Raw genomic sequence first — 27,870 nt, forward strand, 5'->3', positions numbered from 1 at the left:
TGGAAACTGCTTGACATCGTAGGAGGTAAAGTGTTGTAGACACACTGAGGCCTGGAAGGATCAGGAACTATTGAAGGAAAAAAAATGCAGTGACACAGTAAGGCAGATTTTATTCAGGGTGGGGCGAAGACTATTTCAGTAGGTGCAGGGACCACTGCCGTGCAGTCTTGCAGCTGCGGAGACAGGTTGTGTTCAACGCCCGGTACAGCAGGGGCAGTGGGAATTTACGGCCGAGGTGCAGGATGGGGCTGGTGTGGAGAATTACTAAGAGGGAACCTCAGGGGTCAGGGAGTTCTGGCTACCCTGACCAGGCCTGGGTGATCAGACGTCGCGGAGGACCGCAGAGGATGAGGAAGCCAAGCAGCCGCGGAAGGTGGGGGGTGGGGTGGGGGTGGGCTCTGGTTGAACTGACTTAGCAGGACATCCGACAACACAGAGACCAACAGGGAAGCCCAAAAGCCAGGCTTCCGTCCGCGACAGCGCCTCCGTCAGCTCTCTCCCTGTGTCTGCGGCCCTGGGTTTTATTCTTCTTAACAATGGCTACGGCTTATTGAGCCCTGCTGTGTGTCAGGCACGTCCGCAGCCCTGCCAGGCAGGTAGTTACCTCCAACTGAAAGATGAGAAAGATGAAACTCAAAAGTGAAGTGACTGGTACAGGACTCCACACGCACAGAGTAACAGTGTCGGAGTTGGGACCCACGCTTGTCCCACTCAAGTAACCACTCTGCTAACCTGTACTGGGACAACGCAGAAGTTAGGCGTACGCTACACCACTCACCTTTAGCCCGTCGTCTCCGGGCAAGGCCCGCCCCCCGGCCCGCAGCCCCGGCGGGCCGCCCCCGGGGCCCCTGGCGCAGGTGCGCGCGGCCCCGCGCGGCCGAGCTGGGCGGGGTCCGGCCAGCAGCGCGCGCGCGCCCCCGGGGGCGGGGCTCGGCGGGAGGCGCGCTTGGACGGGGCGCCCCGGGGGCGGGGGTGGGATGGGGATGGGCCGGGGCGGTGCGCGCCCGGCCCCGGTGCGGGCCTGGCGCGCGGGTCACGTGGCGGCGGCTCTCGGACTCCAGTGTCGCCGGCGGCAGCGCGGGAGTCGAGGCGTCGGCGCTGCGCGCTCCTCGCGGCTCCGAGAAGCGGGACCAGGTGAGCGCGGGGCGCCTTGCCAGCGCCTGGGCTGAGCGCGCGGCCGCGGGTCCAGGCGGGTGCGTGCAGAGCGGCGCCTCGGCCTCGGCTGCAGCTGCGAGCGGCCGCGGTGCCCCCGGCCTCTCCTCGTGCAGCGTTGCAGGCGTCAGCGCAGCGCCCCTCCTCGCCCCAGGATCCTCACGGCCGAGCCGGGCTCGAGTGCCGTCTGGTAGCCCACTTCGCAGGCGAGGAAGGTGAGGCTCGGAGAGGAGGGCCGAGCTGCGCCTGTCCTCCGCTCTCCCTCGCCCGCCCTCGGAGACAGGCGCTGTCCTGTGGGGCTCTGGGCCCGGTGCCTGTGCGTCGAGCTCCAGGACGTTGAAGGATCCTTGGTCAGCGGAGGCCAAAACAAACATGTGCCTGGGTCGGGCAGAGGTGGCCGACTGGAAACACCAGTTCAGGTTCTTATGGAATCAAAATTTTTTACCTGAAGGAACATGCAGTGGAGATAGGAGACTGTGCTTTTATTTAGGGCAGTGTCACGGAGAAGGGCTTCGGAACTAAAGGACTCCGACGGTTCTATGACTAGGCCACTTGGCTTCTGAGCCTCGGTGACCTCCTCTGGAAAGCAGGAGACACAGCATGTGTGTGAGACAGGCACACAGCAGTTGCCTCGGGAGGCTCCTGGCTGGCTCCACTTGTGGACAGAGGCCCAGGGAAGATCTGGGGGCTTGGGGAGGCTGGGAACCCTGGCAAGTGAATTCACGTAGCGGATCTGTTTCCCTGGAATTGGGGTGAGGATGGTGCTGCACGGGAGTGATACTTGCCCAGCAGAAGCACCGGCAGTGTTAAGGAGTGAGCTGTGGCTCCCTGGGGTGTTCAGCGGGGGTTACTGAATGGTAATAAACATGGCCCCAAGGTCTCCAGACTTCTCTAACAGCATAGGAGCTGCTGAGCTCCGAGCAGCTCCCCTGTGCCTGCCCCTTATCTGGTGCTCCACGCCTGGCACCTCGTCTAGTGCCCGCCCAGCTCAGAGCAGTCCTCATCTCTGTGCCATTTATAAGAAGACTGAAAAAACAGAGGTGTCAGCAGCCGGGGCCGCACACCGGGAAGTAGGGAGGGGAGACTGAACCCCGCAGGCTGGCCCTGCAGTGGGCTTCACTGCTGGGACATGGGGAAGGGGAGGGGTCCAGCCGGGCCTGTGAGAGGTCTGCCTGCTCTTGCTTAAGGTAACTCGGTCCTTTTCTCTACGTGGGTGTGTCTAGTTGTTAGTTTCGGTTAGTTCTTAAACAGATGGACTGAGAAATAACCTAAGGCCAAAGTTTCTGGAACACAGTTTGAAACTTGCAGAATACATGCCTTCAAGGTGAGAACCCGTTCTCCCACCCATGCTCGCCCCAGGCCCTCGCATCGCATCTCCTGTGCCTCGGTGTTTTCCCTGACTTCCGACCCTGGACAAGTCAAACTTCCCACTTCAGGGCCTTCGCACTTGGCGCTTGCTCTTGCCCTGCATCTCTTCCCACTGTTCAGATCTCAGCTGGGGCACGGTTCATGTCCGGTCTAGAGATGCCTGCCACCCACGTATTATTTTTTTTTCACCCACGTATTATTATCTCGTGTGTTTCTCGTTTACTTTTCGATAGCCTGTTTCTCCGAAGAGCAGGGCCTGTGTCTTGTCCTAGCTCAGTGCCTGGGACAGAGAAGTTACTCGTGAGTATTCGCTGAAGGGATGAATGAACCCATTGTAGCCTAACAGCAGTGAAGTAAAGCTCCGAAACATCAAACGCTTATTTTGAATTAAACATAGAATTCCGGTCTGGCCCAGCAATTCCACTCCCGGGTCTGCACCCAGAAGAACTGGAAGCAGGGACTTGGCATCTGTGCCCCCAGGTTCATAGCGGCTTTCCTCCCAATAGCCAAGAGGTGAGAGCAGCCCGAGTGTCAGCAAAGGATGGACACAATGTGGTCTGTTCATGCAGTGGAATGTTAACCAGCCTTAAAAAGGAAGGAGGTTCTGACACGTGCTCCAACACTGATGAACTTTAAAGACATTATGCCAAGCGAGTAAGCCAGACACTGAAGGACAAATACTGTGTGATTTCATTCACGTGAGGTACCTGAAATGGTCAAAATCGTAGAGGCAGAAAATAGAACAGCTGTTTCCCCAGGGCTGGAGGAGGGAATGGAGAGTGTTCACTGGGGATGGAGTCTCAGTTTGAGAAGATGAAAAGGTGAAGAAGTTCTGGAGGTGGGTGGCGGGGATGGTTGATCATGTGAGTGTACTTAGTGTCCCTGAATTGTGCAACTTAATCATGGTTAAAATGCTAAATTTTATGTTATGTATATTTTATCATAGTTCATAGAAAAGGTGAGAAGTTCAGTGCGTACTGTTTTCCAGCCAACCTCCAGGCACTGAGAAAAGGTGCTAAATGTCTTCCCTAAATACAGCATTAGCGAAAAATGACGAGCTTCCCTTTGATCTTAAGCACAGGCTGAGGATCTTTGTCTGTCTTACTGTAATTCAGGTTCCCCAGGATGTAATGGATTCGGCTGACTTAACAGATATGATAGATTGTGTCTGTAATAGATGTAACTGACTTAAGCGGAACGAGACAAAAGAACTTTGAACTCCTTGTTTGAATAAAGAATTGAAACTTCTTCCATGCTTTAAAAAAAGCTTAGGATTCAAGTTGGGTGTGGATTTGACCGTGGATTAGATTCTGTGGGAGGCTGACTTGGTCTGAGGACACAGGGGGAAAACTCCGCGGGGTGGCAGCGAGAGCAGGGTGACCCTGTGGCTGGCAGAGGGGACTCCCGCCCAGGGGGGAATGGAGAGGATTTGCAGTGAGGGCAAAGGGCAGCAGGTGGACCGAGTGAGACACAGGTGGAGGCAGAGGCCTTGTTTTTCCAGAGCCCAGTGGACCTGTGTGCTTTTCACGGAATGATTGTAGACCTGACTGTCCCGGGGGGGTTCCAAATGAACTTTAGTTATTTGGTGGTTGAGAAATACTTGCTCTGTGTTGCTTATCGCCTTTGAAGCCTCTTAACCTTGAGCAGTCAGAACTTAAAAGCAGCTTTTCTCTTTGAGATCCTAGGACCAGAGGGCTTATTTAGGCTCTGGTGTCTCTCCTGTGGGTTGGCCACCCATCGTGTGTTGGCCATTCTTGAGTTCGAGGAAGCGGTGGGCAGGGCGCCCAGACCACTCACATGTCTCTCCAGCTCTGAAGGGCTGTGGACGGGGCCCCCACACGGTGGCCTTTGAGTCCTGGCACTTACTGCTGGTTTGCATTTTGCAGGAGTTGCTGTGCTCCTGATCACGCTGTGCTTGTGTTGAAATCACAGCTGCTCTGAAAGCCCCAGTTAGGAATTTCCTGGTTAAAGATTACCGGCAGTTTCTTTTCACTAGCTCCACCAGAGATTAAGGAGGACCGCTGTGGTTTGGGACTGTTGGGCTGTTTTGTTTAATGACATATTTGTGCACCTGTGTGGGAAAAACCGCCCTCTTCCCGCTGTGTCTCCCCTTAACTCCCCTGACTTCTGACACCAGACGGGTGGGTTTCCTTCCCCCAGCAGTTCTGCGACTCCAGCTGGGTGCTCTGCAATTCTGGCCGGAACCAGGCCTAGCACAGACCCCGCAGGTCGGGTGTTCAGTCCCACAGACGGCACCACCCCCTCCTTCACATGCCAGTCGCAAGTACTGGGTCCCCAGCTGACCCACGACGTCTGTCCGTCTTGACTGCAAACAGGAGGCTCCCGCGACGTCCCCGGATCCGCGCGTTGTCTGGAGCAGCTCGCAGAGCTCAGGGCAGCACTTTCTTCTGCTCCCCGGTTTGTTAAGGGTGTGATAGAGGGCACGGGTGCACGCGGCGAGGTCTGGGGGGCCCCCGTGGAGCTGGGCTGCGTCACCTGTCAGGGTGGACGTGCTCGCCCACCTGGACGCCCCGCACCCCGTGCTGCTGGGGTCTCGTGGAGGCCCCCTGATGCAGGCAAGATGGACCGTTGACTCCATTCCCAGCCCTCTGTCCTCTCTGGAGGAGCTGTGGGCAGGGGGCTGCCAATTCCAGCTTCTCGTCACGGCCTGGTCCTCCTGGTGACGGCTGCCGTCCAGGAAGCACCCCGGAGTCACCTCATTAGAACAGGTGACACTCCCGTCACCCAGGAAGTCATGACATTTTTAGGAGCGGAGACCAGTATACATGCTTCTTATCTCCAGTGCTGCAGGGAGGCGGGCTCCCTCGCCAGGACCGGCCCTTTCTCTGCTGGGCGTCCAGAGTGAGCCCTGCCCACAGCTCTTGTCTTCGTGCACCTTCCTCGGTTGCCCATCCTCCGTCAGGGCACTTGCCCTGTTTCTCGCTCGTCTGTCTCCCCGGAAGCCTCAGGAAGGCGGGCTCGGGCTGGTGGCCCACTTGGGGTTCCCAGTCCCACCGCCGGGAACGGCCTTGTAAGTCGTTGTCCGGGGAATGAGCTTGAAATGAAAACTCAGCCAATGCAAAAAGCTGTGAAAAGCTGCCGACGGTCAACTGAAGGAGTCAGCTTCAGCAAAACTGAAGCTTTCACAGTAGCAGAAACGCCACTGGGCACACATTCTCGTTCTTCGGAGGAATGTATGCTAAACACGCACTTCCAGTCCGCTGTACTTTAGTGATGACAGGTGCAGGCCTGCGCATCTGCCCTGTGGTCCTGGTGGCGGGCTGGGGCTCGGGCCAGCACGTGCTGTACCTGCCGCCCTGGCCGCCCGGATGCTGGGTCTGTAGAGCGCGGGTGGGGGTCTGAGTCCATAGCCCTCAGCTAAGATGCTTCCTGTGTGGCTGTGCCGGGCACTGAGGGAAGTTGCCCTCAGTCCTTGCCTTCAGGGAACCTGGCTTAGTGGGGGCCGCAGCCAGGAGTTCACCTGGGAAGGGGGATGCCAGGCTGCCTGGGGGCTGGGCTGGGCCTCACGCTCCGCAGGGACCCGGCGGTTCACAGGTGGCTCTGTGTCCTCGCGGCCTCCGAGCGGGTCTGAGCACATGGCTAACACGTGTCTGTACTTCAGCAACACAGGGACCAGCAGGTGGCGATGCAATGAGCTTTGACTGAGTTTAATGTTGGAAGTTTCCCGTTTTTAGGCACCTTCGGAGCAGCACGATGGTGACTCCAGTCAACGGGGCCCCCTGGGATGCCGACCTGTGGTCCTCGCACAGCAAGATGCTGGCACAGCCCCTGAAGGACAGCGACGAGGAGGTGGGGCTGTGGGTTGTCTCCGGAGGAAAGGGGGAGGGCTTGGGCGCTGAGGTTTGACCCTTCCTCACAGGTCAGAGGAGTATGTCTAGAAGCATCTTTTATTAATGCGTTTTTGTTGCCGCTTTGTACGTGAGGTAAGTGAGTGCACTTACCACACAGGACACTCATCTAAAACACGCGGCTCAGTGGTTTGCAGTGTGCGCACAGTCTCTTTTAGAACATTTTTCATCCCTCTGAAAGGAAACCTCAAACCCACTAGCAGTCACCCCCATCCATCCCCCAGATGCTAGCCCTGGGCAGCCACTGGGCTGCCTCCTGTCTCTGTGGGCTTGTCTGTCCGCCTTTTATTTTAAGGAAGAGGAGCAAGGAGCGAGGTTCACGGAGGGAAAACCTGGTGAAATTCGTAGGCATGAAAATACCAGGACGGTCCGCAGTTTTCAAGCTTCGTGAGACACGTGGTTTAAAGAGCGTCTTCCCGCCAGTCACTTTGTTTCCCTTAATTCACTTTCTTCTGTCAGTTCCTTACCAGAGGCTGAAATCTCAAGGAAGACTCCCCCCACCCCACTTCGGGGCTGTGGGGCCGTCTTGGTCTGGTCGTCCGGGTGGCGCTCCCCTCCGAGGGGCAGGATGGGCGCCTCTGAGTGTCTCGTCTCCGTCCTCGGTGACTGCCTCCGTCGGAGCAAAGCGTTGAAATAAAGCGTGCAGGTGCTCAGCGCCGGTCTCCCTCTCGCCAGGTCTACAACATCATCAGGAAGGAGAGCCGCCGGCAGCGGGTCGGGCTGGAGCTGATCGCCTCGGAGAACTTTGCCAGCCGAGCTGTCCTGGAGGCCCTGGGTTCTTGCTTAAATAACAAGTACTCGGAGGGGTACCCCGGCCAGAGGTAGGTGGTGTCCTCTGACGCGGCGAAGCGAGGGGCTGAACCCGCAGGCGCTCTGGGAACCGGCCAGGCCCCCGGCTCTCCCACGCGCTCCCCTCTGATTCCCAGGGTGGGGGCGGTGCTGCTGCTCTCGGGGCAGGGGTCCTGGGCCACTTGGACAGCCCCCCGGGGCTTTCTGGCATAACAGCCAGGCCAGAAGGAGGGTGCGGCTGCTCTTAGCGAGGCCATGGAAGGTTGCTGCTGTGCGAGCGGTGGAATCGGTACCAAGAGCGACTCCGGAGTGAACATAACCCATGGCTCTGGAAACCGTGCCTGCCTTTTAAAGGTTGGATTGAGTTGCTTGGTGATTTCGGTCACCTCCTTCACCCTGAGAGCCATGAAGTCATTCATTTTTGTTTTTCACAGTCATCCTCAGGCAAAAGTGATCACAGAATTTGACATAAGGTTTTACACAGAAAAGGAAGGGTTGCCTTGGAGTCGAGTGCCATTCTGTACTGAGTTTCCTACATACACTGAGTCAGAAGTTTCAGCCCCCTCACACCCAGCCCAGCCTCCTGGGAGGGGAGGGGAGGCCGGAAGGGTCGGTTGTAGGGTCACACGCCCCCCAAACCTTGCCCCGTGTGTCTCGTCCGTTGAGCTGGTCCCAAGTCGAGTCCTTTGTGATGGACCAGTAGTAACAGGGAAGGCACTGTTCTGCGTTTCAGTGAATTACCCAACCCGGGCGGGTGCCGGGACCCCAGAGTCTGCAGCCGACTTGGATAGCCCTGCGGGCGCCTGGTGACCGGGGGCCTTCTCCTGGCATCTGAAGTGGGGCAGCCTGTGGGCCTGAGCCCTCAGCCTGGGGGTTCGCGCTGACTCTGGTGGTCAGGGTCAGAACCGAATGGAATCCAGACACCCAGTCTGGTGTCCGAGACTTGGCTGTTGTTGGAAAAACCACACATATACTCCAAGCCCCAGGCTGTACCGAAGGTTCTGGCATTTCTAGCTGATCTTGTAGGAAATGCTTTGGTGCCCCTGGAGAGGTGAGGTGCAGAGGCTGAGGGCGCCAGAACCACCAGTGGCACCCCAACCCTGGCTCTGTTTCCGTGACAGTGACACGAGTGAGGGGCACTTGCTCGTTGTAGGTGAGGTCGACCTGAGGAGTGTGGCTTGGATCCCAGGCTGGAACCAGGCTTCCGAATCCCTTGCCCAGAACAGAATGTCACTCACAGGCCCGCGGTGGGGTAGAGTGGGGGGTTACGGGACAGCCGAGGGGGCCATGGAGCCGAGGACACGAGGCAGAAGGGAACTGCCGGTTGCAAGACTTGTTCTGTGGTTTTCACTTACCTCCCTGAACCAAATAAGACTGTCATTAAAAACTTAAATAGGTGCGTAGATAATTAATTCCTTTATTCACGTTAAAAGAGTTTTTAAAGGTGATTGTACCCGTTCCCACTTTCGTATTTTCTCAGTAATGGGCAGTTTATCTTTGGGAATGTTATTAGTGGTCAGAGTTTGAAAGAATTATTGATCTAGCCTCAGTGACTGCCAGATACAAATGGAAAAGCAAACTTCTTGTTTTTACTTTTTTATCACAGTCGTATTAAGGTTTCACGTCCACGCTGTTCAATGCACTGAAGTAAGTTGTGCAACTCAGTGGAGCCCCTGGGTATTGTAAATCCTAGGAGGGGTTGGTCTTTGTCCCGTTCCAGACACAGCTTCCAACTCCCTCGAGCATCTTGGCTCATAATGAGCCCTTTCGTCCAAACCTGAGTATGTGTTCAGGTGGTGACCCTTGGTGGCTTCAGGGTGGAGGCTGGTGGCTGAATGACAGGGCTGGAGGCTGAGTTAGTCACACCGGCCGGTGATTTTATCAGTCACACCTCACAACAAAACCTCCACAAAAACCTAAGCAGTGGGGTTCGGTGAACACATCGGGGTGCAGGGAGGGCGGTGCCCGGGGGGGCACGGAAGCTCCCAGCCCCCTATCCTCTGCCCAGAGCATCTCTTGCACTGGTCTGAGTTGTGTCCTTTATGATTAACCAGCATTAGCAAGTAAAGCACCCCCCACCTCCCTGAGTTCTGTGAGCAGTTCCAGAGGGTACCGACCCGAGAGGGGTGTCCTGGGCCCCCCGAGCCTGTCACACGGAAGGGCGGGTCACCCGGGGACCTGGTACTCGTGGACCGGCCTCTGAGGGAGGGCCCCCGTGGGGCTGAGCCCCTCACCTGTGGGTCTGGCGCTAACTCCGCGGAGCTCGGTCGGAGTTGGAGTGAGCGGCAGGACGGCAGGGACTGTCAGAACTGGCTGGTGTGAGGAAAACCCCACACACCTGGTGCTGGACAAGTTGTGGGTGAAGACCTCTCATGCCCCTCTCTTCTTTATTGCGGTAAAATCTGCTTAACACAACAGGTCCCATTCTAAGTGCCGAGTTCCACGGCATTAAGCAGACTCACGATCTGTGCGAGTTTCACTGCCCTCCGTGTCCAGAGCTTTCTCGTCTTGCAGAGACAGAGCTCTGTCCCCAATGAATGCCACTCCGGCCAGCAGCACACAAAAGACGTTCATCACTGACCATCAGGGAAAAGCAGATGAGACTCACGATGAGACAACACCTCACACCCGCTAGGATGATGAGAAAACAGAAAAGGACCCGTGTGGATGGGGATGGGGAGAAACTGGAACCCTGTGCACTGCTGGCGGGGATGAAAACTGGTGCAGCCCCTGTGGGCTGCATGGTCCCTCAAAAACTTAAAATAGAATGACCGTATGATCCCGCAATCCCACTTCCAGGTGTCTGTCCAGTAGAGTTGAAAGCCAGACCTCAAACGCATATTTGCACACCCATGCTCATTGCAGTGTTACTCACAGCAGCCACATGTCCGTGGTGGTGAATAGATAAACAAAATGTGGTCTGTCCATCAGCAGAACATCCTGCAGCCTTAAAAAGGAAGGAAGTCCTGAACACACTCCAACATAGGTCAGCCTTGAGGACATTGTGCTAAATGAAATCAGCCCGTCCCCAGAAGACAAAGACTGTGATTCCTCTTAAATGAGGTACCTGGAGTTGTCCGAGCAGAAGAGAGAGTGGTGGGGAGTGGTGAGGAGTTTGCTGGCACGGAGCTTCTGTTTTGCAAGACGAAAAAGCTCTGGAGACTTTTACACAACGGCGTGACTGTACCTGTCGCTGTAGCACTGCTGAGCTTCAAATGGTTAAGATGGCAAATTTTCTGTTACGTGTTTTTTTTTAACTATAATCAAAAAATGTGTATAGGGTAAAAACGTTTAAAGCGTTTCGTGGCCACAAGGCCTAAGTGTTAACTTCTTCTGGATCAGGAATGCCATGACTATTAGAATACTAATAATTTTTTAAAATGTGGTAAATTTAGATATATAACTATTAAACAAAAAATACAATTTTATGAGAAATGCTAAAAAAATCCCAGTAACCCCCCCCCAGCCCCTGGCAAACACCATTCCGCCCTCTCCTGTGGGTTGACTCCCCTGGGCGCCTGGACAAGGGGTCAGAGCTGTGACTGGCCTGCTGCACAGTGACGGCATCCTCAGGTCTGTCCCGGGAGCAATGTCAGGACGTCGTTCCAGTCGGGAGGCGTGGCTGCTGGGCACTGACAGGGTGTCCGGTGGGACCAGGTGCGCGGTCCGGCCCGTGCGCTTTGGCCCCCCCAAAGCTTCTGGCCTCTGCCCTGAGCACGGAGGCTGGGTCGCGGTGGGCCACGTCCCCGCCTTCCCGCAGGTACTACGGCGGGACTGAGTTCATCGACGAGCTGGAGGTCCTCTGTCAGAAGCGAGCGCTGCAGCTCTATGGGCTGGACCCCCGGTGCTGGGGCGTCAACGTCCAGCCCTACTCAGGTAAGGCGGGCCCGGCAGCGCCTTCCTGCCGCCTCCCGCGGCTGGCGGACACCGCGCTGAGTCCTGAAGAGGATGCCCCATAAATGACTGTGAGCTCAGCCCCGGGGGCCTGGGGTCTTGCCCTGTTGCCCCAGCTGCACGTGCGCACCCCCCGGCAGCCCCCATCTCTGAATGTCCCCTCCGCTCCCTCAAGGGTGTGGAGCCGGGGCGCCTGGGGGCCGGGGCGTGGGGCGTGGGGCGAGGCGGCCGGGCCTGCCCTGGCCGCCCCGGTCCTGCTGCTGCCCCGTGGGCGGGAGTGACGGCGCTGCCTCCGCTCCGCCCGCTCCAGGCTCCCCCGCGAACTTCGCCGTGTACACCGCGCTGGTAGAGCCCCACGGCCGCATCATGGGCCTGGACCTGCCTGACGGGGGCCACCTGACCCATGGGTTCATGACGGACAAGAAGAAGATCTCCGCCACGTCCATCTTTTTCGAGTCTATGCCCTACAAGGTGAGAGCGTCTCTCCGTGGCTCAGGGGCCCCTTCCTCAGGGGCCTGCAGGGCTGGCTGGGCCCTGGGGATAAGCAGTGTGGCTCCCGGGGCCCCTCAGGGGCCCCTTCACTGCTGGTCAGTTCCCTGCCCTGGGGTCTCCTCAGGCATTTGGGGCACGCCGGGGACGGAGTGCCAGGGGCCGAGCTGAGGCATGGGGAGGCGCACGGGGGCACAGTGGGCACCAGCCTTGGTGGTCGGGGGGAGGACACAGACCTGACTGGCCTCCAGCCGCAGCCGCCGCGGCCCTTCCTCTGCCCACCTGGCTGTGTCCCCGCCTGGCCCCTGTGCTGCCCGAGGGACCCTCACCCTCTGGCAGCTGGCCCACCAGGGCCAGGCATTTCCTCTGTCTGGGGAGAAACAGCACCTCGAACCTTCTGTGCCCTCCCCTGGCCCCCACCCCAGGCCCTCCACAGTTTGTTACAGATGCCTGGGAATCCTTCCAGGAGCTGTTTCATTGCTGAATTTTTCTTTTCCTTTTTTAAAAAAAGTTTTACTTTATTTTTGAGGGGGGAGGTAATTAGGTTTATTTATTTACTTAATGGAGGGACTGGGGATGGCGCCCAGGACCTCGCGCACGCTGACTACATGCTCTACCCCTGAGCTGTACCCTCCCCTCTTATTGCTGAGTTTTCAAGATCAAAAACTAAAACCTTTAAAAAAAAATCCTGCAAGTTTACAAAGCAAAATGTGGAGGGAGGGAGTAGCAGGTTTGGGGGGTGATTATGTCTTTTTAAAAAGTTTTAGAACTACATCCATTTTTTTTTACAGTGGGTCAGCTGTTGATTTTCTTTTTTTAATCTCTTTTTTAAATTTTAACTTACCCCGGTTTTTAGGGAGTGGTAACCAGGTTTACTTTCTTGCTTGATTAGCAGGGAGGCTGGGATTGAACCCAGGACCTGTGCGTGCTCAGCCCCGTGCACGCCCCCAGCTGCTGATTTGTCATAAAGTCACCAGTTTCTTTGCCAAGTTCAGACCAGTTCACGGCCTGCAAACAGAGCCCCAAACCAGATGCCAGACAGCCCTGCAGCCTGTCCAGACGGTGTCCCAGCCCCTGCAGCCTTGCACACAAGCCTGGGTTAACTGTGCTGAGTTGTGGGCACTTTCCCATGTGGAAAGGGTGCCCCCCAAACCTGGACCCTCACCCCCTCCCTGGGCAGGGGCTTCAGCACATGGGGCTTCTCACACCTCCTCCCCGGGAGCCCCATGCCCCTAACGTTTCCCCACGATGACCCCTAGGTTGTTTACATCACCGGCACATGTGCTGTAACACGACTTCAATTAACTGAACTTACTAAGAAACGTGTTTCCAGAAAAGAGAGGAGGAGAGGTTTTGTGTTCCACACGCTGCAGGTGGATCTGTGGTCCACTGGGGATGGGCTTCTGAGTGTTGGGTGGGGTTGGTGTCCAGGTGATGTTTGCTTCCAGGTGGGCGGCCACCTGGCCAAGTGCCGTTTCCCAAAGACCTCCCTCCCTGCAGTGGCCCCATGCCCCCAGCGGGTGGTCTGTAGCACAGGGGCCTCTGCGTCTGGGCTGTTCTGTCCACCAGCTTGTCTGTCCCGTGCACACACATGTGCCTTCATTACGTCACTTTCTAGGTGTGTTTAAATTGCTCTCAGTGGTGCTCTGTGCAGAGGTCTTGCACGTCTTTTGTTCAGCAGTTTGCAGGTTTTGAGACTAGTGCAATACATTGTTGGAATTTCATTTTCCCCTTTTCGCTGCTTACGTGCACAAACATAGCTGACTTCTGTTTTTTGAGCCCGTATCCGGGGCCCTGTGTCCACTCACGGGGTCTCAGGGCTCACGCCGGCATCTGGCCCACACAGGTGTACATTCGGTGTTGGTGTGCCTTCAGGTCCCTGTGATTCTGCTTCTTCTTGCCTCGTCAAGCCTGGACCAGAAGTGGTGTGGGGTGGCGGCACCCTGGCACCACATGTGTGTCGTGTGCTATCTGCCCTGGCTTACTCAGCAGTGGGGCAGGAGCAGGGCCCCTTCCCCGGGACCCGGCACCTGGGCCAGTTGTCTTACCACGTGTGCACCGCCTCGCCCTCTGGTCCCCATCGGGCTTGTCTCCTCTGGTTTCGTGCCGAGGGGAGCCAGCAGCTTTGGGCAGGTGGAGGGAGGCCCCCTGTCCTTGGTGGCTTGGGGTCCGGGCGGGAGGACGGCTGGTGCAGCTGGGGGAAGCAGCCAGGGCCGCAGTCTCCATGACATCCTGCAGGTGAACCCGGACACCGGCTACATCAACTATGACCAGCTGGAGGAGAACGCCCGCCTCTTCCACCCGAAGCTGATCATCGCAGGTGAGAAGCGCGCAGCACTCAGCAGACCCCGTGCCTCATACAGATCGAGGACCTGGCCCTGCCCCCACACCACCCTCGCTCCCTGCTGGTCTCTGCTGTGGGCGCTGAGCTGCTGGGGTCTAAGTGCATCCTTTCGTCTCAGGACAAGTGTCCCGTTTGCCACAGTGGGTCTAGGCTGCTCTTGAGAAGCATCTGGACGTGTTAACCGACTAGTTAGGGTGTAACGGCTGGGGACCCCCCAACTACGTGACCTGGGGCAGAGCAGAGTCGCCTTTGCACAGAGACGTTTTGCAGGGGTCCCTCCTTTCTGTTCTCGGAGGTCTCAGGGGGACAGACCAGCTTGCAAATGCGCCCACCCAAGGCAGCCCTGTGCTTGAGCCAGCCGCTGGCCGTGAGTGGCTCTCACCCGTGTCACCTCTGCCGCCTCAGGAACCAGCTGCTATTCCCGGAACCTGGACTACGCCCGGCTGCGGAAGATCGCAGACGACAATGGGGCGTATCTCATGGCCGACATGGCGCACATCAGCGGGCTGGTGGCGGCCGGCGTGGTGCCCTCCCCCTTTGAGCACTGCCACGTGGTGTCCACCACCACACACAAGACCCTGAGGGGCTGCCGCGCCGGCATGATCTTCTACAGGAAAGGTGGGCTGCTGGGTGTGGGCGGGGCCCTCCTCCGCGGGGCTCACACTCCATCGAGGGAGCCAGGGAGACTGACCAGGGACCCCGGGGGTGTTGGGGTCCCTTCAAGAGCTCCTTGGCAGGGGCAGCAACAGGCCTCAGGGAAGGGATCTGGAAGGAAGCCCTGAGCGCAGCCCCCTGGGCCCTGGGTAGGGAGGAGGAGGAGGGACATCGTGCTGGTGCCGGCGTCCTGTGCCACCTTTCCTCCCCACGAGAGGACCCCGCAGGGTGACAGGAAGGTGTGCGCAGGTGGCCGGGGGCTCTGGGCGGCCCCGCGGCGCGGCGTTGTTCCGGGGAACTTACTACAGCATGTTTCTCCCAGAGAAGGATCCACAGTAGTCAGACTGTGAGATGCTGAGGTGCAGATCTCTACCACGGTGTCACTTAGTGAGGAATTTCTCCTTCCAGCAACAGCTCAGCTCGCGTGTGGTGCTCCCCTTCCCTGGGAGTCCCACTCCAGAGCTGAGGGCCCCGGGGCCCAGCAGCCTAGCGTCAGGGAGGGAGTAGCCCCTGGTGACCGATTTCTCTTCATCCCCCGCGGGGTCTCCTCACCCAGGCCCTGTTGCCCGCTTGGCTTCTCGGGGCCCTTCCTTAGCTGGGTTACGGCTTCTGAGGCAGGCAGCCTCGCCCCAGATGCTCTGTGTGACCCTGGGCCAGCCACACAGCCTCTCTGTGCCGTCTCCTCACCTGCTGAGCAAGGGCCTTGTAACAGTACCCGCCCCTCCGGCTGGCCGCTGGCCGAAGTGAGGATTAAGTGATGCCCTAGGGGAAGCCCTGGCTCACGGCAGAGAGGCTGGTGCATTATCTTCTTCTCGGAAAGGAAGCTCCTTCCCCGCCTCCTTGGAGGGCGTCCCCGGGGAAGGCTACCCTCTTGGGCGCTCCTCTGAGGAAGCATGCCCTGGTGTAGTCTGTTCCAGCCTCAGAGGAGGGAGAAGTTTGTCCTTTCGTCCGTGGACGGTGGTCCACCCTCCAGAAGCCGGTGCCCCGTCTGCTCTGCAGAGTTTCTGACCGGCCTCGCCTCTAGGAGGGGGGGGCCCGGCTGGGTCTAAGTCCAGGGAGGAGGAAACCCAGGCGGGGGACAGCGGGGGCGGACGTCTGACGTCTCCCTTCACCCAGGAGTGCGCAGCGTGGATCCCAAGACAGGCAGAGAGACTCAGTACAACCTGGAGCTGCTCATCAACTCCGCTGTGTTCCCAGGCCTGCAGGGTGGCCCCCACAACCACGCCATCGCTGGTAACGTGTTGCCCGCCCAGCTGGAGCCCCGGCCCGCGCACTCCAGTGGGCCTCCCGTGTGGCTTGCCCCGTGGCCCGCTTCCCGTGTTGGAGACGCTACCAGGGAGAGAAGGAACAGAGAGGGGCAGCTCTTGCACTGGGTGGGGCCAGGCCTCCTGTGCAGCGCCCCTGGGAAGCCACGAGGAAGGGCCTGACAACAGAGCAGGGAACTCTGGGCAGTGGGTGGGCCCCCTTCCAGCCCTTCCACACAGACCGGGCTCCTGTGCTGGGACTCGGCATGCGCTCTGCCTCCTCCTCCATCGTCTGTGCCCCTTCAAGCTGCCCTGGGGACAGAACAAGGCAGCAGATGAGTGGAGCGCACGCTGCGTGACTGGGCATCTGAGCAGCAGCAGGGGGTGGCTGTGTCCCTCACACCCACTGGGCTTAACAAGGATGTGAGGTCCATGCTGGGGACAGCTCCCCTGTGGTAACTGCACCAGCATAGACTTCGCGCTGGAGGTGGAGCCGGGTGACTGCAGGGCTAAAATACGTCACCTGGGAGGGAGTGTCACCCACCCCCTCGGTGACCTTGGGAAGCAAGGAGGCTGGATGAAACTGAGTGTTTCTGCCTTTGGACCCTGTCCTGACGTCTTATCCCTCCCTCCCAGGGGTCGCCGTGGCTCTGAAGCAGGCCATGACTCCGGAATTCAGAGTCTACCAGCGCCAGTTGGTGGCCAACTGCAGGGCGCTGGCCGAGGCTTTGATGGGACTGGGCTACAAGGTGGTCACAGGTACGACAGGGACCCAGCCCGGGAGGCAGCCCTACTCCCTGGGGCTGCGTGAGCCTCACCCATTCTGTCGGGGTGTGGCTGCAGCCACAGGGGAGTCGGGACCACCTCAGAGGCGTCAGCGAGGCCCTCGGCCCCCTTCCGTGCACAATACCTCCGTGGCTGGACTACAGACAAGGGTGATGGTGGCTGCCCTCTGTCCCCACCTGTGGGACCACCGTCATCGGCCAGCTTTCTGAAAGGGCCCCCCGAGGAGGGCGAGTCAGGCACCAGCAGTCACAGCGCAGCGGTGGGGGGCAGGGGCAGGAGAACTCTGTCCCTCGGAGTGTCCGCAGCCACCTCGGGTCAGGTGCAACACTGGACGGGGACCTGAGTGACCCCGAGTGAGGTGGGCTTCTCAGGTGAGGCCCGACCTGGGGGTCCCCACAGGTCACAGTTAGGGCAGCGTTTCCCTGGCAGCAGTGCCGTCTCAGTCCACTGGCCCTGGGTGGCCCCGTGTGCGGGGGAGGGTGCGTGTCTCTAACCAGCACCCAGGGAATGCTGGTTTGGGAAGCAGGCTTAGTGTCCCAGGGACGCAGGCCAAGCTCTGTCTCGCTGCGGGCGCCACGCAGCAGCCCTGGCAGCCGGCGCTGCTCCCTGGGGCCCACGCCATGGGCGGCGGAAGCAGAGGTGGTGGACCCCGCGTCGTGCCCGGCTCTGGCCAAGCGCTGTCTGCACGACCTCACTCACCTCACGACAGCCTTGCAAGTTATTGGTCTTATTTTGCAAATGGCCGCCTGAGGTCCCCAAGCGCTGAGCTGCCTGACCAAAGCCTCGTGGCTGAGGGTGTACGGTGGGTCCAGAGCCAGGTCGGCTCAGCCCACGTGCACCTCTCAAGTTGCAGCTGTCACCCGAGGCAATGCCTGGGATAGCGGGAGTTCAAAGTGAAGGTCAGGTGCTCGGAAGATTCCTGGATGGCCTCTGGCCATTCTAGAAAGTTCCTGTACCTTCTGCACCCTCATCTGCACCACTATGAAGATACCATCACCCTCGCGGGATGAGGGATAAAACACGCCGCGGGCTGGCAGTGCCCCCCTACGTCCGCGGTGGTTACCCCCTGGAATGCCCACTGCCTGCCGCTCTGAGGCCGCCATGGAGGGAGCCTTGAGGATCAGTTTAGAGGCAGTGGGGGACATTCTCAAGTGGTGCTGTTACCCCGACAGGCTCCCAGGCACTGCCTGGCTCCTGGCGTGTGGGCAGGTGGCGGTGGGCGGCCTGGGCTGGCCGCTTTCCCTCAGCCTCACGGCCCATCCACTTCCCCAGGTACCCTTTTTGAACTACTCCTTCCTCTCTGACTCTCAGGCCCTGGGGCACCTGGTCATTAGCAGGTGATGGAAGCCTTCCAGGACGCGTGCTGGGGGTCACCTTCCTCACCTCATCTGGTGTAGCCCCCTGCACCCCACCCCAGTTTCTTTGGAGGAGATTCTGTATTCCCACATGTCCAACCCGGTTTCCAGGTGGTTCTGACAACCATCTGATCCTCGTGGACCTCCGATCCAAAGGCACGGATGGCGGCAGGGCCGAGAAGGTGCTGGAAGCCTGTTCCATCGCTTGCAACAAGAACACCTGCCCAGGTGGGCCTCCTTGGTCCTCTCTTCCATGCCTTTCCGTCAGCGCTCCTCTTGGCCGATGGTGACATGGCTCTGGGGACAGGCATCAGATGATCTGGGGCAGACCTCACAGTGGACGGCAGCTGGGCCGTGGCTCTCCCAGCTGCCCCCTCCCATGCGGCTCTGACCCTCAGTGGTGGAGAGAGGAGGCTGAGGTCAAGTGCTCAGAGGTGAGAGGGCACCTGAAGGTGAGGCGGCTGCCTCTGGAAAACTGGCTAGATTTCTCAGTGGGTTGCAAGTAAGATGCGGGCAACGCACCTCGAACCTGGATAGACGCTGGCCTCATCGACAGAACAGGATCTGCATGGCAGAGGGTGACTTCCTTACTGTCTGAAGTAGAGCAGCCCACGCAGGCCTGCTCCTGCCCGCAGCGGGACCGGCTGTACCTTTGGCCCAAGTGCCCCTTCCTGGCGCATGGTGGGCAGTGGTGAGATGGCTGAGGCCCAGATGGCCTGTTACTCTTGTAGGTGACAAAAGTGCACTGCGGCCCAGCGGGCTGCGGCTGGGGACTCCTGCGCTGACGTCCCGGGGACTTTTAGAAGAAGATTTCCGAAAAGTCGCCCAGTTTATTCACAAAGGTAAGGGGAGGGGTGTGGATGCTGGCTATGCCGGGTCGTGTATGCAGGGCCCCACTCAGGACCGAGCGGCTGGACTGGAGGACGGCCCTGCTCCAGGCCGAGCGCTGGGCCAGGCCAGAACCGTCACTGCAAACCGTGGGGTCTGGGGTGGCGGCTCATCCTGCCCATGTGAGGGGCATCTAGGAAGCAGGTCTGGGGGAGTGCCGAGGGCACGCAGGCAGGAGGGTCCGGGGACTGGCTTGTCTCCTGCCTACACAGGGATACAACTGACCCTGCAAATCCAGGATGCCGTGGGAGGCAGGGCCACCCTGAAGGAGTTCACGGAGAAGCTGGCGGGGGAAGAGGCGCACCGGCGGGCCCTGGGGGCTCTCCGGGCAGAGGTGGAGAGCTTTGCCTCCCTCTTTCCTCTGCCCGGCCTGCCTGACTTCTAGAGCTGACGTCTGAGGGCCCAGTGCCGTTCTGGGGCCCCACACGGATGGTCGGCTCCCTCCAGTCCTCCGAGAGGCTTTTTTTGGACTTTGCTACGTTACCGTCTTCACAAGTCAAAATTTAAGGCTCATTGTTAGTAATTCTGGGACAAGTTATTAGGGAGTTTAAATTTGAACCTCACTTTCTCACTGCTACATATATATGGTTACTCTGGAAAAATGAAATACAATTTAGCCATTCAATCTTAATTATCTAGACCGTAGAGCAGAGCAGAGCTACTGGGAAGGTTCCAGTAATTTTACTCACTCTGCTCTTAAGAGTCCCTGGGCTTCCTCCAGACTCGCCACGGCAGATAAGGAACAAAGTCGAGCTTGTAAAAGCTGCCCGTTGACAGCTGTTCCCCAAAGGGGGGCTGAATTAACAACCGTTGCAGTCGAGGCAGGAAAGTCCTGACCCTTCTGCCATGTGCCTTTGATCTGAATCCTAAGTTACAAAGTCTATTCCAGGTGCCACCCAGCTCGCTGGGAGTCCCTCTCTCCGCACCTGGGGACACATGTAGTCCCCTGCCCCAGACCCCAAGACAGGTGGGCGAGCCGGGGGAACCTAGTTCCCATCCTCTGTGCACGTCAGCTGGGGCCTTCCTGCCCAGTGTGAGGTGCCCACCCCTACCTCCTCTGTAGTTGGGAAGCCAGACGTCACCTTCCCACAGAAATTTATTTTTCACAAAGCTGAAGTGCAAAACAGACGACCATTTGTAATATGCACAAATTTTAACCACGGAACATCTACAAGAATGATAGCTTTAAAAAATACAACTGACTTTTGTGTTTCAAAAATAGCTTAACTCAAATAAATTAATTTCTTTAAAAGTACTCTCCTCACACCACCTTTCTGGCATTCCTCTGGTCAAAGTCCGGCGTAGCTGTGCCTGGCGCTGTGGGCCTTGCTCCTCGCTGGAGCCTTGCCGGGTGGGAGCCCCGGAGCCAAACAGTCACTCCCAGGAGGCCGGGCACAAACCAGCAGCTTAATTCACTACAAAGCGCTCCCAGCCCCCCGCCCGCCACGGCCACACCCCAACCATAACCGCAGGGCCAGAGGCGGCTGGCACGCAGGGGGACGGGCTCAGGAAAGCTGGGTGTGCTGAGGCCCCATCAGCCGCTCCTTTCTCAGTCTGTTGGTGCCATCTCTCCCTTGAAGAGTCCAGTGTGGCCAGTGTCTATGAGTGCTGGGGAAAAGCCAGAACGCTCACTGGTTTGCCTCAAAGCACGAACCAAGGCACTTTCTTGAGCCTCTAGGAAGACAGCAGGTAAAATGTGATCGCTGGCTTGGGGGACTGGCACCCCCGAGGGCCGAGGAGGGCCGCCACCTGTGCAGACAGCACGGCAGCAGTGTGCGAAGCTGGCCAGCGGGCAACAGGAGGCCGGGAGATAGGGGCACGCGCCCGGCGCTGGCAGGAGTGGGCAGCACGCGTGCAGGCGCCGGCCTCCAGGCTGAGTGGTCTCCAGGGGTGCGAGCTGCGGGGCCCTGGCCTGGGCAGGAGCCACCGGCCCTCGGAGGACCTGAAGTGGGACTGTTGCTTGTTTAGGTGTGAAGCCTATGACACTGTGAACATAGCAACTGGTCCGAAACAATTAAAACTAGGTGGGGAAGACAGGAGAGCCATTCACGGCTTATTTCCGGTCCCTGGTGCACCGTGTGTAACTTCAGCCGGTGCAGTGCATCGGGGAAAGTCTGCTTCTAAAACCCGGGTTCCACTCAAGGAGCAAGGCCCTAGGACCCGGGTGCTGTGAAGGGTTTGGCTGATCTCTAAGCTGGAGGTCACCGCTGCAGAATCGCTCGTCCGAGCGGGCTCTTCTTGACCTGGCCTTACCTGGACCTGCTTTCAGAGGGGGGAGGGCAGGAAGTGGAACAAACCTCAAAACTTGGGTGCCTACGCCTTCAGCGCAACCCTCAGGATGGAAGGAAGTAACAAGGGGCACAGGTCCTCTGCTGTCTGCGAGGGTTTGAAGTGTTCAGACGCTTGCTGGCCTGTGACGTGAGGAAAACCTGCAGTGAAGACTCCCGGGGACAGTGGCCCGCTGCCGGCCCAGCACCTGGGCTGCAGATGCGCTGGGGGCTTCCGGTGGGCCCCGCCCTCAAAGCGGCGGGGCCAGGCGGCTGTCTGCCCAGTGGGCCCAGGGCTGGTCCTCCTGCAGGACCCCTTTGAGGAGACGCACATGGGGTATCAAGCAGTCCTTCAAAACTGCCACACTGCAAAGTTAAGGTTTCGACCAAAATTTCCGTGCAGGAATTCAACCGCTAGTCAGTGAGGCCGACTCGACTCAGTGAAGGAACGGCTCTGAGAGAGGCTCCTGAGTGCCCTCTGTGGCCACCCCGTGGCAGTCTGTTCTGCTCTCACCCCAGCGTCCTCGGGGCCTCCTGACCATCTGAGGCGAAGCTTCCGCACAAAGTCCTCAGAGTGGACGTGTGCCTGACTCAGCCTTTTCCAGCTTCCCAGGGGAGCAGTGCCACCTGCGGAGTCTGGGCTGGCAGCCCAGTCATTGCTTCCATCTGGGCTTTTGGCCCCAAGGGCCGTTCTTCCCTCCGAGACAAGATGTCACAAGCTCGTGCCCCTGGAGCCCAAGCAGGCGGCCACCAGCCCCCTACTTAGAAAGCAGAGCAGCATCTGAGCTGGACGGTGGGTGACAGGAGGGCAGCCTTCACGCTGGTGCACGCTGCCCATTCAGAAGCTGCCGGCACGTCCCTGGAGATGCCTCTGCGGACAAACATGTGACGCCAAGGAGACGGAAGCAGCAGTGCTGCCACAGACCAGGCTCGGTCACACCCTCCGACGGGAATGGGGACCCTGACCAGAAGCCCAGGCAGGGAAGGGCTGCACGGGTGGCGCAACGCAAAGCCTCCCAGTGCGCCAGGGCTCTCTGCGCCCTCCGGACACTGTGCTGTGTCACGGAGCAGACGGCAGGACCCCACCGACGTGGACCCAGGCCCCGCAGAGGTGCACACGTGCTTGGGAGCAACCACTGTGGCTGGTTCAGGTCTGTTTTATCACAATTTGGGGGAACAAATTAAAAAGCAGGAGTACTAAGCATTCTCCCTAGAGAAAAACAGCTTAAGAAAAAAAGGTACGGAGTTTCCCAGGTTGCAAGAAACCGTCCATCAGCACACCAGCGTCACTGTGAAGGGGACGTGGGGGGGTCCTGGTGGGTGAACTGGGGAGCAGCTCCTTCACAGGGGGAGGTGGACTCAGCGGGGGCCAAGGGAGCTCCTGTGAGCTGCGTGCACCCCAGGCCGGCATGGCCTCCCCAAGGCAGATCACAAAATTGGCCACATGCAGCCTTCCCGGAGGAAATCATAGCCCAGCAGGCCGACCAGAATCCAGCTGCCACCGTACCCATGAGAGCCCTCGAGGTAGTGAAGTGGTTGCAAAGGTTTGCTGTGGGTGAGGACTTGGGTGACCCCTGCTGGGCTCCAGCACGTCTACAGACCCTCCCCGAGAGTACGGTGTAAATACTCTGGCCACAAAAGCTGGGGGAAGGGCTGGGAGCCTGCCAGCTCCTCCTAGCTCTCATGGGGGGACATCTCATGGCCCTGGCTCCCCACCACCGAGAGCAGTTCTGACAAATGGGGACTCTGGTCACTCCTGCTGACCCCAGGAGCGACTTCCAAGGGCGCTTGGTAAGAAAGCGAGGATGGGACAGGGCTCTGTGCTCTCCCTGTGGCCGTGGGGCCTGGCTGCACTTTCTCCCTGCACCTCACTTGCTCAGGGCCCCCAGGGATGGTTGCTCTGTGATGCTGAACAGAGGGCGCCACTGGGGTCTGAACAAGGCGATGGCTGTTCCACAAAATCCTTCAGTGAATAGCTGTGTCCCGAGTGCTCAGAGGAGTGGCCGGCGGCCCACGCAGTCCTCCCAGGCGGCCCCGCCTTCTTGCACCACAGTGCACCATCGAGGCATCCTGCCCTGGCTCCCGGTCCCTGGGCAGCCGGGAGCCCCCGCCTACCCCAGGCTGCTCCTCTCCGGGGGGCGGAGACTGTCACCATCTTTCCAGGCACCTCCAGGGGGCCAGCCCCCACGACCCCCGGAGCCACCTGGGACCCAGGGCTGCCCTCTTGGTTTCCTCCCTGCTGCTGCCTGAAGTCCACACGGCTGAGAGGACCCCGCTGGTCATGCCACTCCTCCCCAGACTCTGAATCACAGGTCTTGGTCATAGTGGCCGGGAACAACCTCAGATTTTGTACAGAAAGCTGGGGACGTAGTCAAACCTGAGCGTGGGCTGAATGGCCCCGGGGTGCTCCTGTGTGTAGTGCAGCCTCAGCAGCTCGGCCAGGTACTGGACCACCTTGACGTCTTCGTTCACCAGGCCCAGGCTCAGCTGCAGGAAGCTGGCCTGGCGGCTGGCGGCTGCCGCCTCCACCTCCTGGCCGCGGGTGGGCAGATGCAGGTGGTGGCAGAAGGTGTAGAGGAAGGCCTTGGCGCACAGCTGGGCGAGCACGCTCTGCACATGCATGTAGTAGGTGCTGCCCCGCCGGATGTGGGTGCGGCGGTCTGCCAGCCGTGGCACCAGGGTGCCTCTGTACAGGGGGCAGCGCAGCGTCTTCCTGTCCAGATCCAGGACGCTCGTGTAGCGGCTGTAGCGGCTCAGGGCGTGCAGGGCGCCGGTGCCGGCGGGGGACGTGGCTCTGAAACACACACACATGTCAGGAGGCAGGAGCCCAGGAGGGGAGCCCAGCCCAGTAGCCACTCTCTGCCCATCACCGCATTCGGACGCTCCTCACCCTCCACGACCAAGGGGAGAGCCCGGGAAGACCCACGAGGCCCCAACGACTCGCCTCCTGCTGGCCTCTGAGGCCCCATCTGTGGCTTCCCGGTGACTCCCTTGCAGCCACGCCAAGCTTTCCACAGGGCCGCAAAATCGAGGGCCTGTCTGCTCTGCCCGGAACACCCGCCCTCCCTCCTGTACTGGCTCACGCCGATGTCAGACCCGTCCAGCCTCCCTGAGCCCCAAACCCGTCCCTGCTCTTCTGCCTTCCTGCTCTGGCCTTGGTCCAGCGCCTTACCTTCTGAACCTCATTTGTGAGGTAGAGAATGGTCCCAACCCCGTGGGTCACTGTGGAGGCAGAGGGAGTTGTGCTCAGGACAGCACAATCACCTCAGCCTGCCACTGACCAGTGGGGCGGCTCAGGACCATACCCCATGCTGCGCCCGGCACGTTGGAGGCAGGCAGGCAGAGTTCATTCGGCGAGGCAAGGAGGCTGGAGTGTCCAGCCTCAGGAAGCCGCCCCCAAGAACACCCTCTAGACCAGGTCTCCTGGAGGATCAGGGATTACCCTGAGGAGCTCGGCAAATGGCTGCTGACCAGCGATTCACCCACCAGGAGGCCAGCAGACCTCGGGCAGCCGTGATTTAAAAAAATTCTTCCAATTCATTCTGACACAGTAGGGCGCAGACCAGGGCTGGCATTAACTGAGGAACTGCAGCCCTCGAGAGACGGAGCGGGACGTGGGCCCGGGACGGGGAATGATTTCCCAAAAGCGACTCAGTGGGTAGGTGCTGGGCCCGCCTGGAAGCCAGGCCTCCTGGTTCCGGGTCCCTCACACCGATCTGTGAACCTCCCTGAGAGGGACGTCCATCGGAAGCCTCCTCTCCACCTGGCCAGGGCCCATCCCCACCACCCGGAACCAATTACCTCTGCAGGCCAATAAGCTTCCACTTCTGAAAATCCGAAATATGCAGCGGAGAGGAGACCCAGTGCTTCACAGGTTTCGCACAGCAGCCGTAGTTGGGGACAAAGATGGACAATGCTGTCACGAGTTTCCTGACCATGGCCTCTTCCTCCCCCAACACCACAAGTGTCCTCCCGCTGAGTAGGGAGTAGATGGCCGGGTGGGCAAAGGGGTACTGGCGGATGAACTTTAAGGCGTTCTGGCCGGCCCTCTTCTTATGCCTCTCGGAAGAGGGGCCGGTGGGGTGAGCGGAGGAGGGCGTCCTGTCCGAGCTGGTGGAGGCGGCGCTGCTCACACAGCTGGTGCTGTCCGAGTAGTTGTCCAGGCTGGTCTTGCTGCTGTCCCGGCTGGCCAGCAGGTGGCTTGGGTCTAGCTCATAGGCAGGGAAGCCTTCGGAACTGTGGTCTCGGGAAGAAAGGTTGGAGTTTTCCATGGCGAAGTCCACGTGGAAGCCCTGGTCCTTCTGCCTGGAGCGCTGTGGGGGGGTGCTCACGACCCCCTCCTCGTCAGAGAGTGTGAGGGCTGGAGGGGAGAGGGGCACCTGCGAACCCCCGGTCTCCTTCCCGATACAGCAGGAGGCATCTGTCTGCAGCGGTGTGTTTTCCACGCTGCCCTCCTCGGCCTCCCCTGGCTCTGGCGGGCTGGTGCCTACCTGGAAGTGGATGGCTCCCTCGCCGTCGTCCGCATATGACTCTTCCTCGTTAATGGCACTTGGGTAGCTGGCCTTAAAATCGTCAGGGATGAGAGCCTCAGAAGGGCAGGTGCTGAGGACTTCAATACTGTCCTCGCTGATGGTTCTGTGGCTGACTGCTTTGCTCCGGACCACCTGCGGGCTCAAGGACACCGTCAGGCTGCCCTGGCTGTCAGACTTGGACAGCACAGAGGTGTCCTTCTCGGTGCCCAGAACCTCAATGCTTTCACCGCTGCTGATGCTCCCTTTCATGTCCATGTCCTGGCAGTTCAAGTTGTCCTGGGGGTCAAAACTGCCCGATTCTGTTCCCTCCACTTCCTTGTACTCCTCATCGCCAAGCTCCTGCTCCATCTTGATCAGCACAGACTCCACGCTGGACCTGTAGGAGCCCACGCTAATTAACACCTGGGGAATTGGGCATTTCTCCAGAGACCTGGAAGGTGGCCTATCTTGGCTAGGCTCAGCGGGTGCACTCTCCTGTCTCACTACCGCCCTGTCGTCGGCCTCTGCAAAGTCTTCAAAGAGAAAGTTGGTCACGTGCTGCTGCTTCAGGAGGGCTCTGTCGATCTGGCTGGTCAGGAGGTAGCACAGGTCTCCTCTGAACATGCGCTCAATGTGGCTGAGCTGAGCCAGTGTCTGGGTGAAATAGTCGGTGTCACAGAGCTCCTCCAGGGTTTTCAACTTTTTGTCAAAACACTTGGTGGACTTCGCTTTGATGAGTTTCGGGGTGTAGGCGGGTCTGCAGGTGTATCGGTCTGTGTCAGCGGACTCTTCAGGGTCAGAGGTAGTGGCTGCCTGGCTGGGATGGTCCTGGGTGTACTCTGTCTCCCGGGAACACAAATCGGACCCCTTGGACTTCCGACGAGGGTATGAGCGGATCTGCTTCAGCAAGTCCTGGTGTTCAATGATGGACTTCTCCACGCTGGCCAGCTCGTTGGCTTTCTCGATGGCCTGAGAGGAGTAAAAGCCTTTGTCATTGGCTTTCTTCTGGATCTCCGTTTCCGTGTGCAGCACTGTCCTGGTGTAATCCAAGTCTTTCAGTTTCTTCTCGAGTTCCCCAGCAAATGCCTTCCTGTTGCCTGTTTTTAAGCACTCTGAAGCTTTGGAAAATTCAGCCGAAAGCTCCTGGAACTGCTGCATGATTTTGTGCTGGTCGGCCGAGATATAAGCCATACAAAAGGGCCTAACAAAGCCACGGGCCTCCAGGTCGTACAGGGTGAGGTGGTGCACATAGGCAAAGGCTCCCTCTTTGGAGTCTCCCAACACGACCTTGGAGTCCTCCACGAAGTTCAGCTTGGGGTAGGCAGAACCAGGGGGATGGCCCACGAAGGATGCCTGGTAATCCACAGACATGATCCGCAAAGAGAAGTAATTGAGATCGAAAGTACCAAAAACTTTGGTGTCATTGGGGATGGTCAGCAAGGGCTGGGGTCCCACCTGCTCAGAGAACTCGGAAATAAGGATAAAGTCCCGAGAGAACTTGGCCCCGGACAGTTTGGACCACGGATTGGCTCCTTGGCTGGCGAAGGGAAAGAGTGGCACGGAGTACTCCTCCGGCAGGGCCGGCTCATTGTAAGGCTCCTCCTCGTACTCGTCCTCTTTGGTGAAGGCCACCACGTCAGGGGCGCTGATCATATTTCCAGATATACGGAGAGAGCATTGAGAGGAAGTGGGAAACAATGCGGATGTAGCTAACGCGGGGAAGCCAGGCCTCTGGAGGAGGAAGCAAACTCCTTGCGGTCTTCTTTGCGCCCTCGGGGGTACGAGCTGCCTGTCACACACCCGAGGACTCAAATTCCCGAAGACCCTCAGAACTGTAGTCCTCCAGGGCCCTCGGAGGCCTCATGAACTCCGCTGATCGGGAAGACTAGGGAGGCCGGCTGCCCTTCTCCTCCTCCTCCGGCGACCGCGGCCGGCGCAGAGCACCTGCAGCGAGGTCACTGGCGCTCCCCCTAACCCACCGCGACGGCAACAGCCCCAGCCTGAGCGGGTGCCCAACGCGGGGCTACGGGCCGCCGCACGACCACCCAAGCGTGGCGGCCCCGACGGCCCGAGAACAGAAACCGTCGAGGCTCCTCGGACGCAACAACCAAGAGTAAGCTACCGCGGCGCCGCCATCTTGGCATCACATGACTTGCGGAGTCGCACCGCGTGACCCGGAAGCGTCCGCGTCGACTTCCGATCCAGAGTGCGGCGTCTGCCCAGTGCAGAGCTGAAAGGGAGGGAAGTGCTGCGCGAGTGG

At 59.2% G+C, this 27,870-nt stretch overlaps 2 protein-coding genes across 3 annotated transcripts; one reads left to right on the top strand and one right to left on the bottom strand.

Annotated features, from left to right (window-relative positions):
• The first annotated feature begins 979 nt into the window (after positions 1 to 979).
• Positions 980 to 20,087, top strand: SHMT1 (serine hydroxymethyltransferase 1). Of its 2 annotated transcripts, none has more exons than XM_072938527.1 (12): positions 980 to 1,134; positions 6,216 to 6,330; positions 7,065 to 7,210; positions 10,939 to 11,054; positions 11,383 to 11,543; positions 13,800 to 13,881; positions 14,311 to 14,523; positions 15,676 to 15,792; positions 16,440 to 16,562; positions 18,056 to 18,172; positions 18,676 to 18,786; positions 19,045 to 20,087. In XM_072938527.1, the coding sequence occupies exons 2-12, from the start codon at positions 6,235 to 6,237 to the stop codon at positions 19,215 to 19,217; spliced, it is 1,455 nt and encodes a 484-aa protein (XP_072794628.1). In that variant the 5' UTR covers positions 980 to 1,134; positions 6,216 to 6,234; the 3' UTR covers positions 19,218 to 20,087. The 2 variants fall into 2 exon arrangements, with proteins under 2 accessions (XP_072794628.1, XP_006213885.2); XM_006213823.4 differs by lacking the exon at positions 980 to 1,134 and adding an exon at positions 1,151 to 1,367.
• SMCR8 (SMCR8-C9orf72 complex subunit) lies at positions 19,911 to 27,791 on the bottom strand. The gene is made up of 2 exons (XM_006213822.4): positions 24,901 to 27,791; positions 19,911 to 23,893 (listed from the first exon to the last, which is right to left on the bottom strand). The coding sequence occupies exons 1-2, from the start codon at positions 27,261 to 27,263 to the stop codon at positions 23,440 to 23,442; spliced, it is 2,817 nt and encodes a 938-aa protein (XP_006213884.2). The 5' UTR covers positions 27,264 to 27,791; the 3' UTR covers positions 19,911 to 23,439.
• Positions 27,792 to 27,870: the final 79 nt, after the last annotated feature.

This window comes from Vicugna pacos, chromosome 16 (assembly GCF_048564905.1).
Source record: "Vicugna pacos chromosome 16, VicPac4, whole genome shotgun sequence".
NCBI classification, from domain to species: Eukaryota; Metazoa; Chordata; class Mammalia; order Artiodactyla; family Camelidae; genus Vicugna; species Vicugna pacos.

Bases quoted from the DNA above. Each gene is read 5' to 3' on its own strand.
- SHMT1 (XM_072938527.1), top strand. From the start codon at position 6,235: ATGGTGACTCCAGTCAACGGGGCCCCCTGGGATGCCGACCTGTGGTCC. The intron at 11,055-11,382 runs GTAAGGCGGGCC...CGCCCGCTCCAG, and splicing joins CAACGTCCAGCCCTACTCAG to GCTCCCCCGCGAACTTCGCC. The intron at 11,544-13,799 runs GTGAGAGCGTCT...GACATCCTGCAG, and splicing joins TCGAGTCTATGCCCTACAAG to GTGAACCCGGACACCGGCTA.
- SMCR8 (XM_006213822.4), bottom strand. From the start codon at position 27,263: ATGATCAGCGCCCCTGACGTGGTGGCCTTCACCAAAGAGGACGAGTAC. The intron at 23,894-24,900 runs GTAATTGGTTCC...TGTGTGTTTCAG, and splicing joins AAGCTTATTGGCCTGCAGAG to AGCCACGTCCCCCGCCGGCA.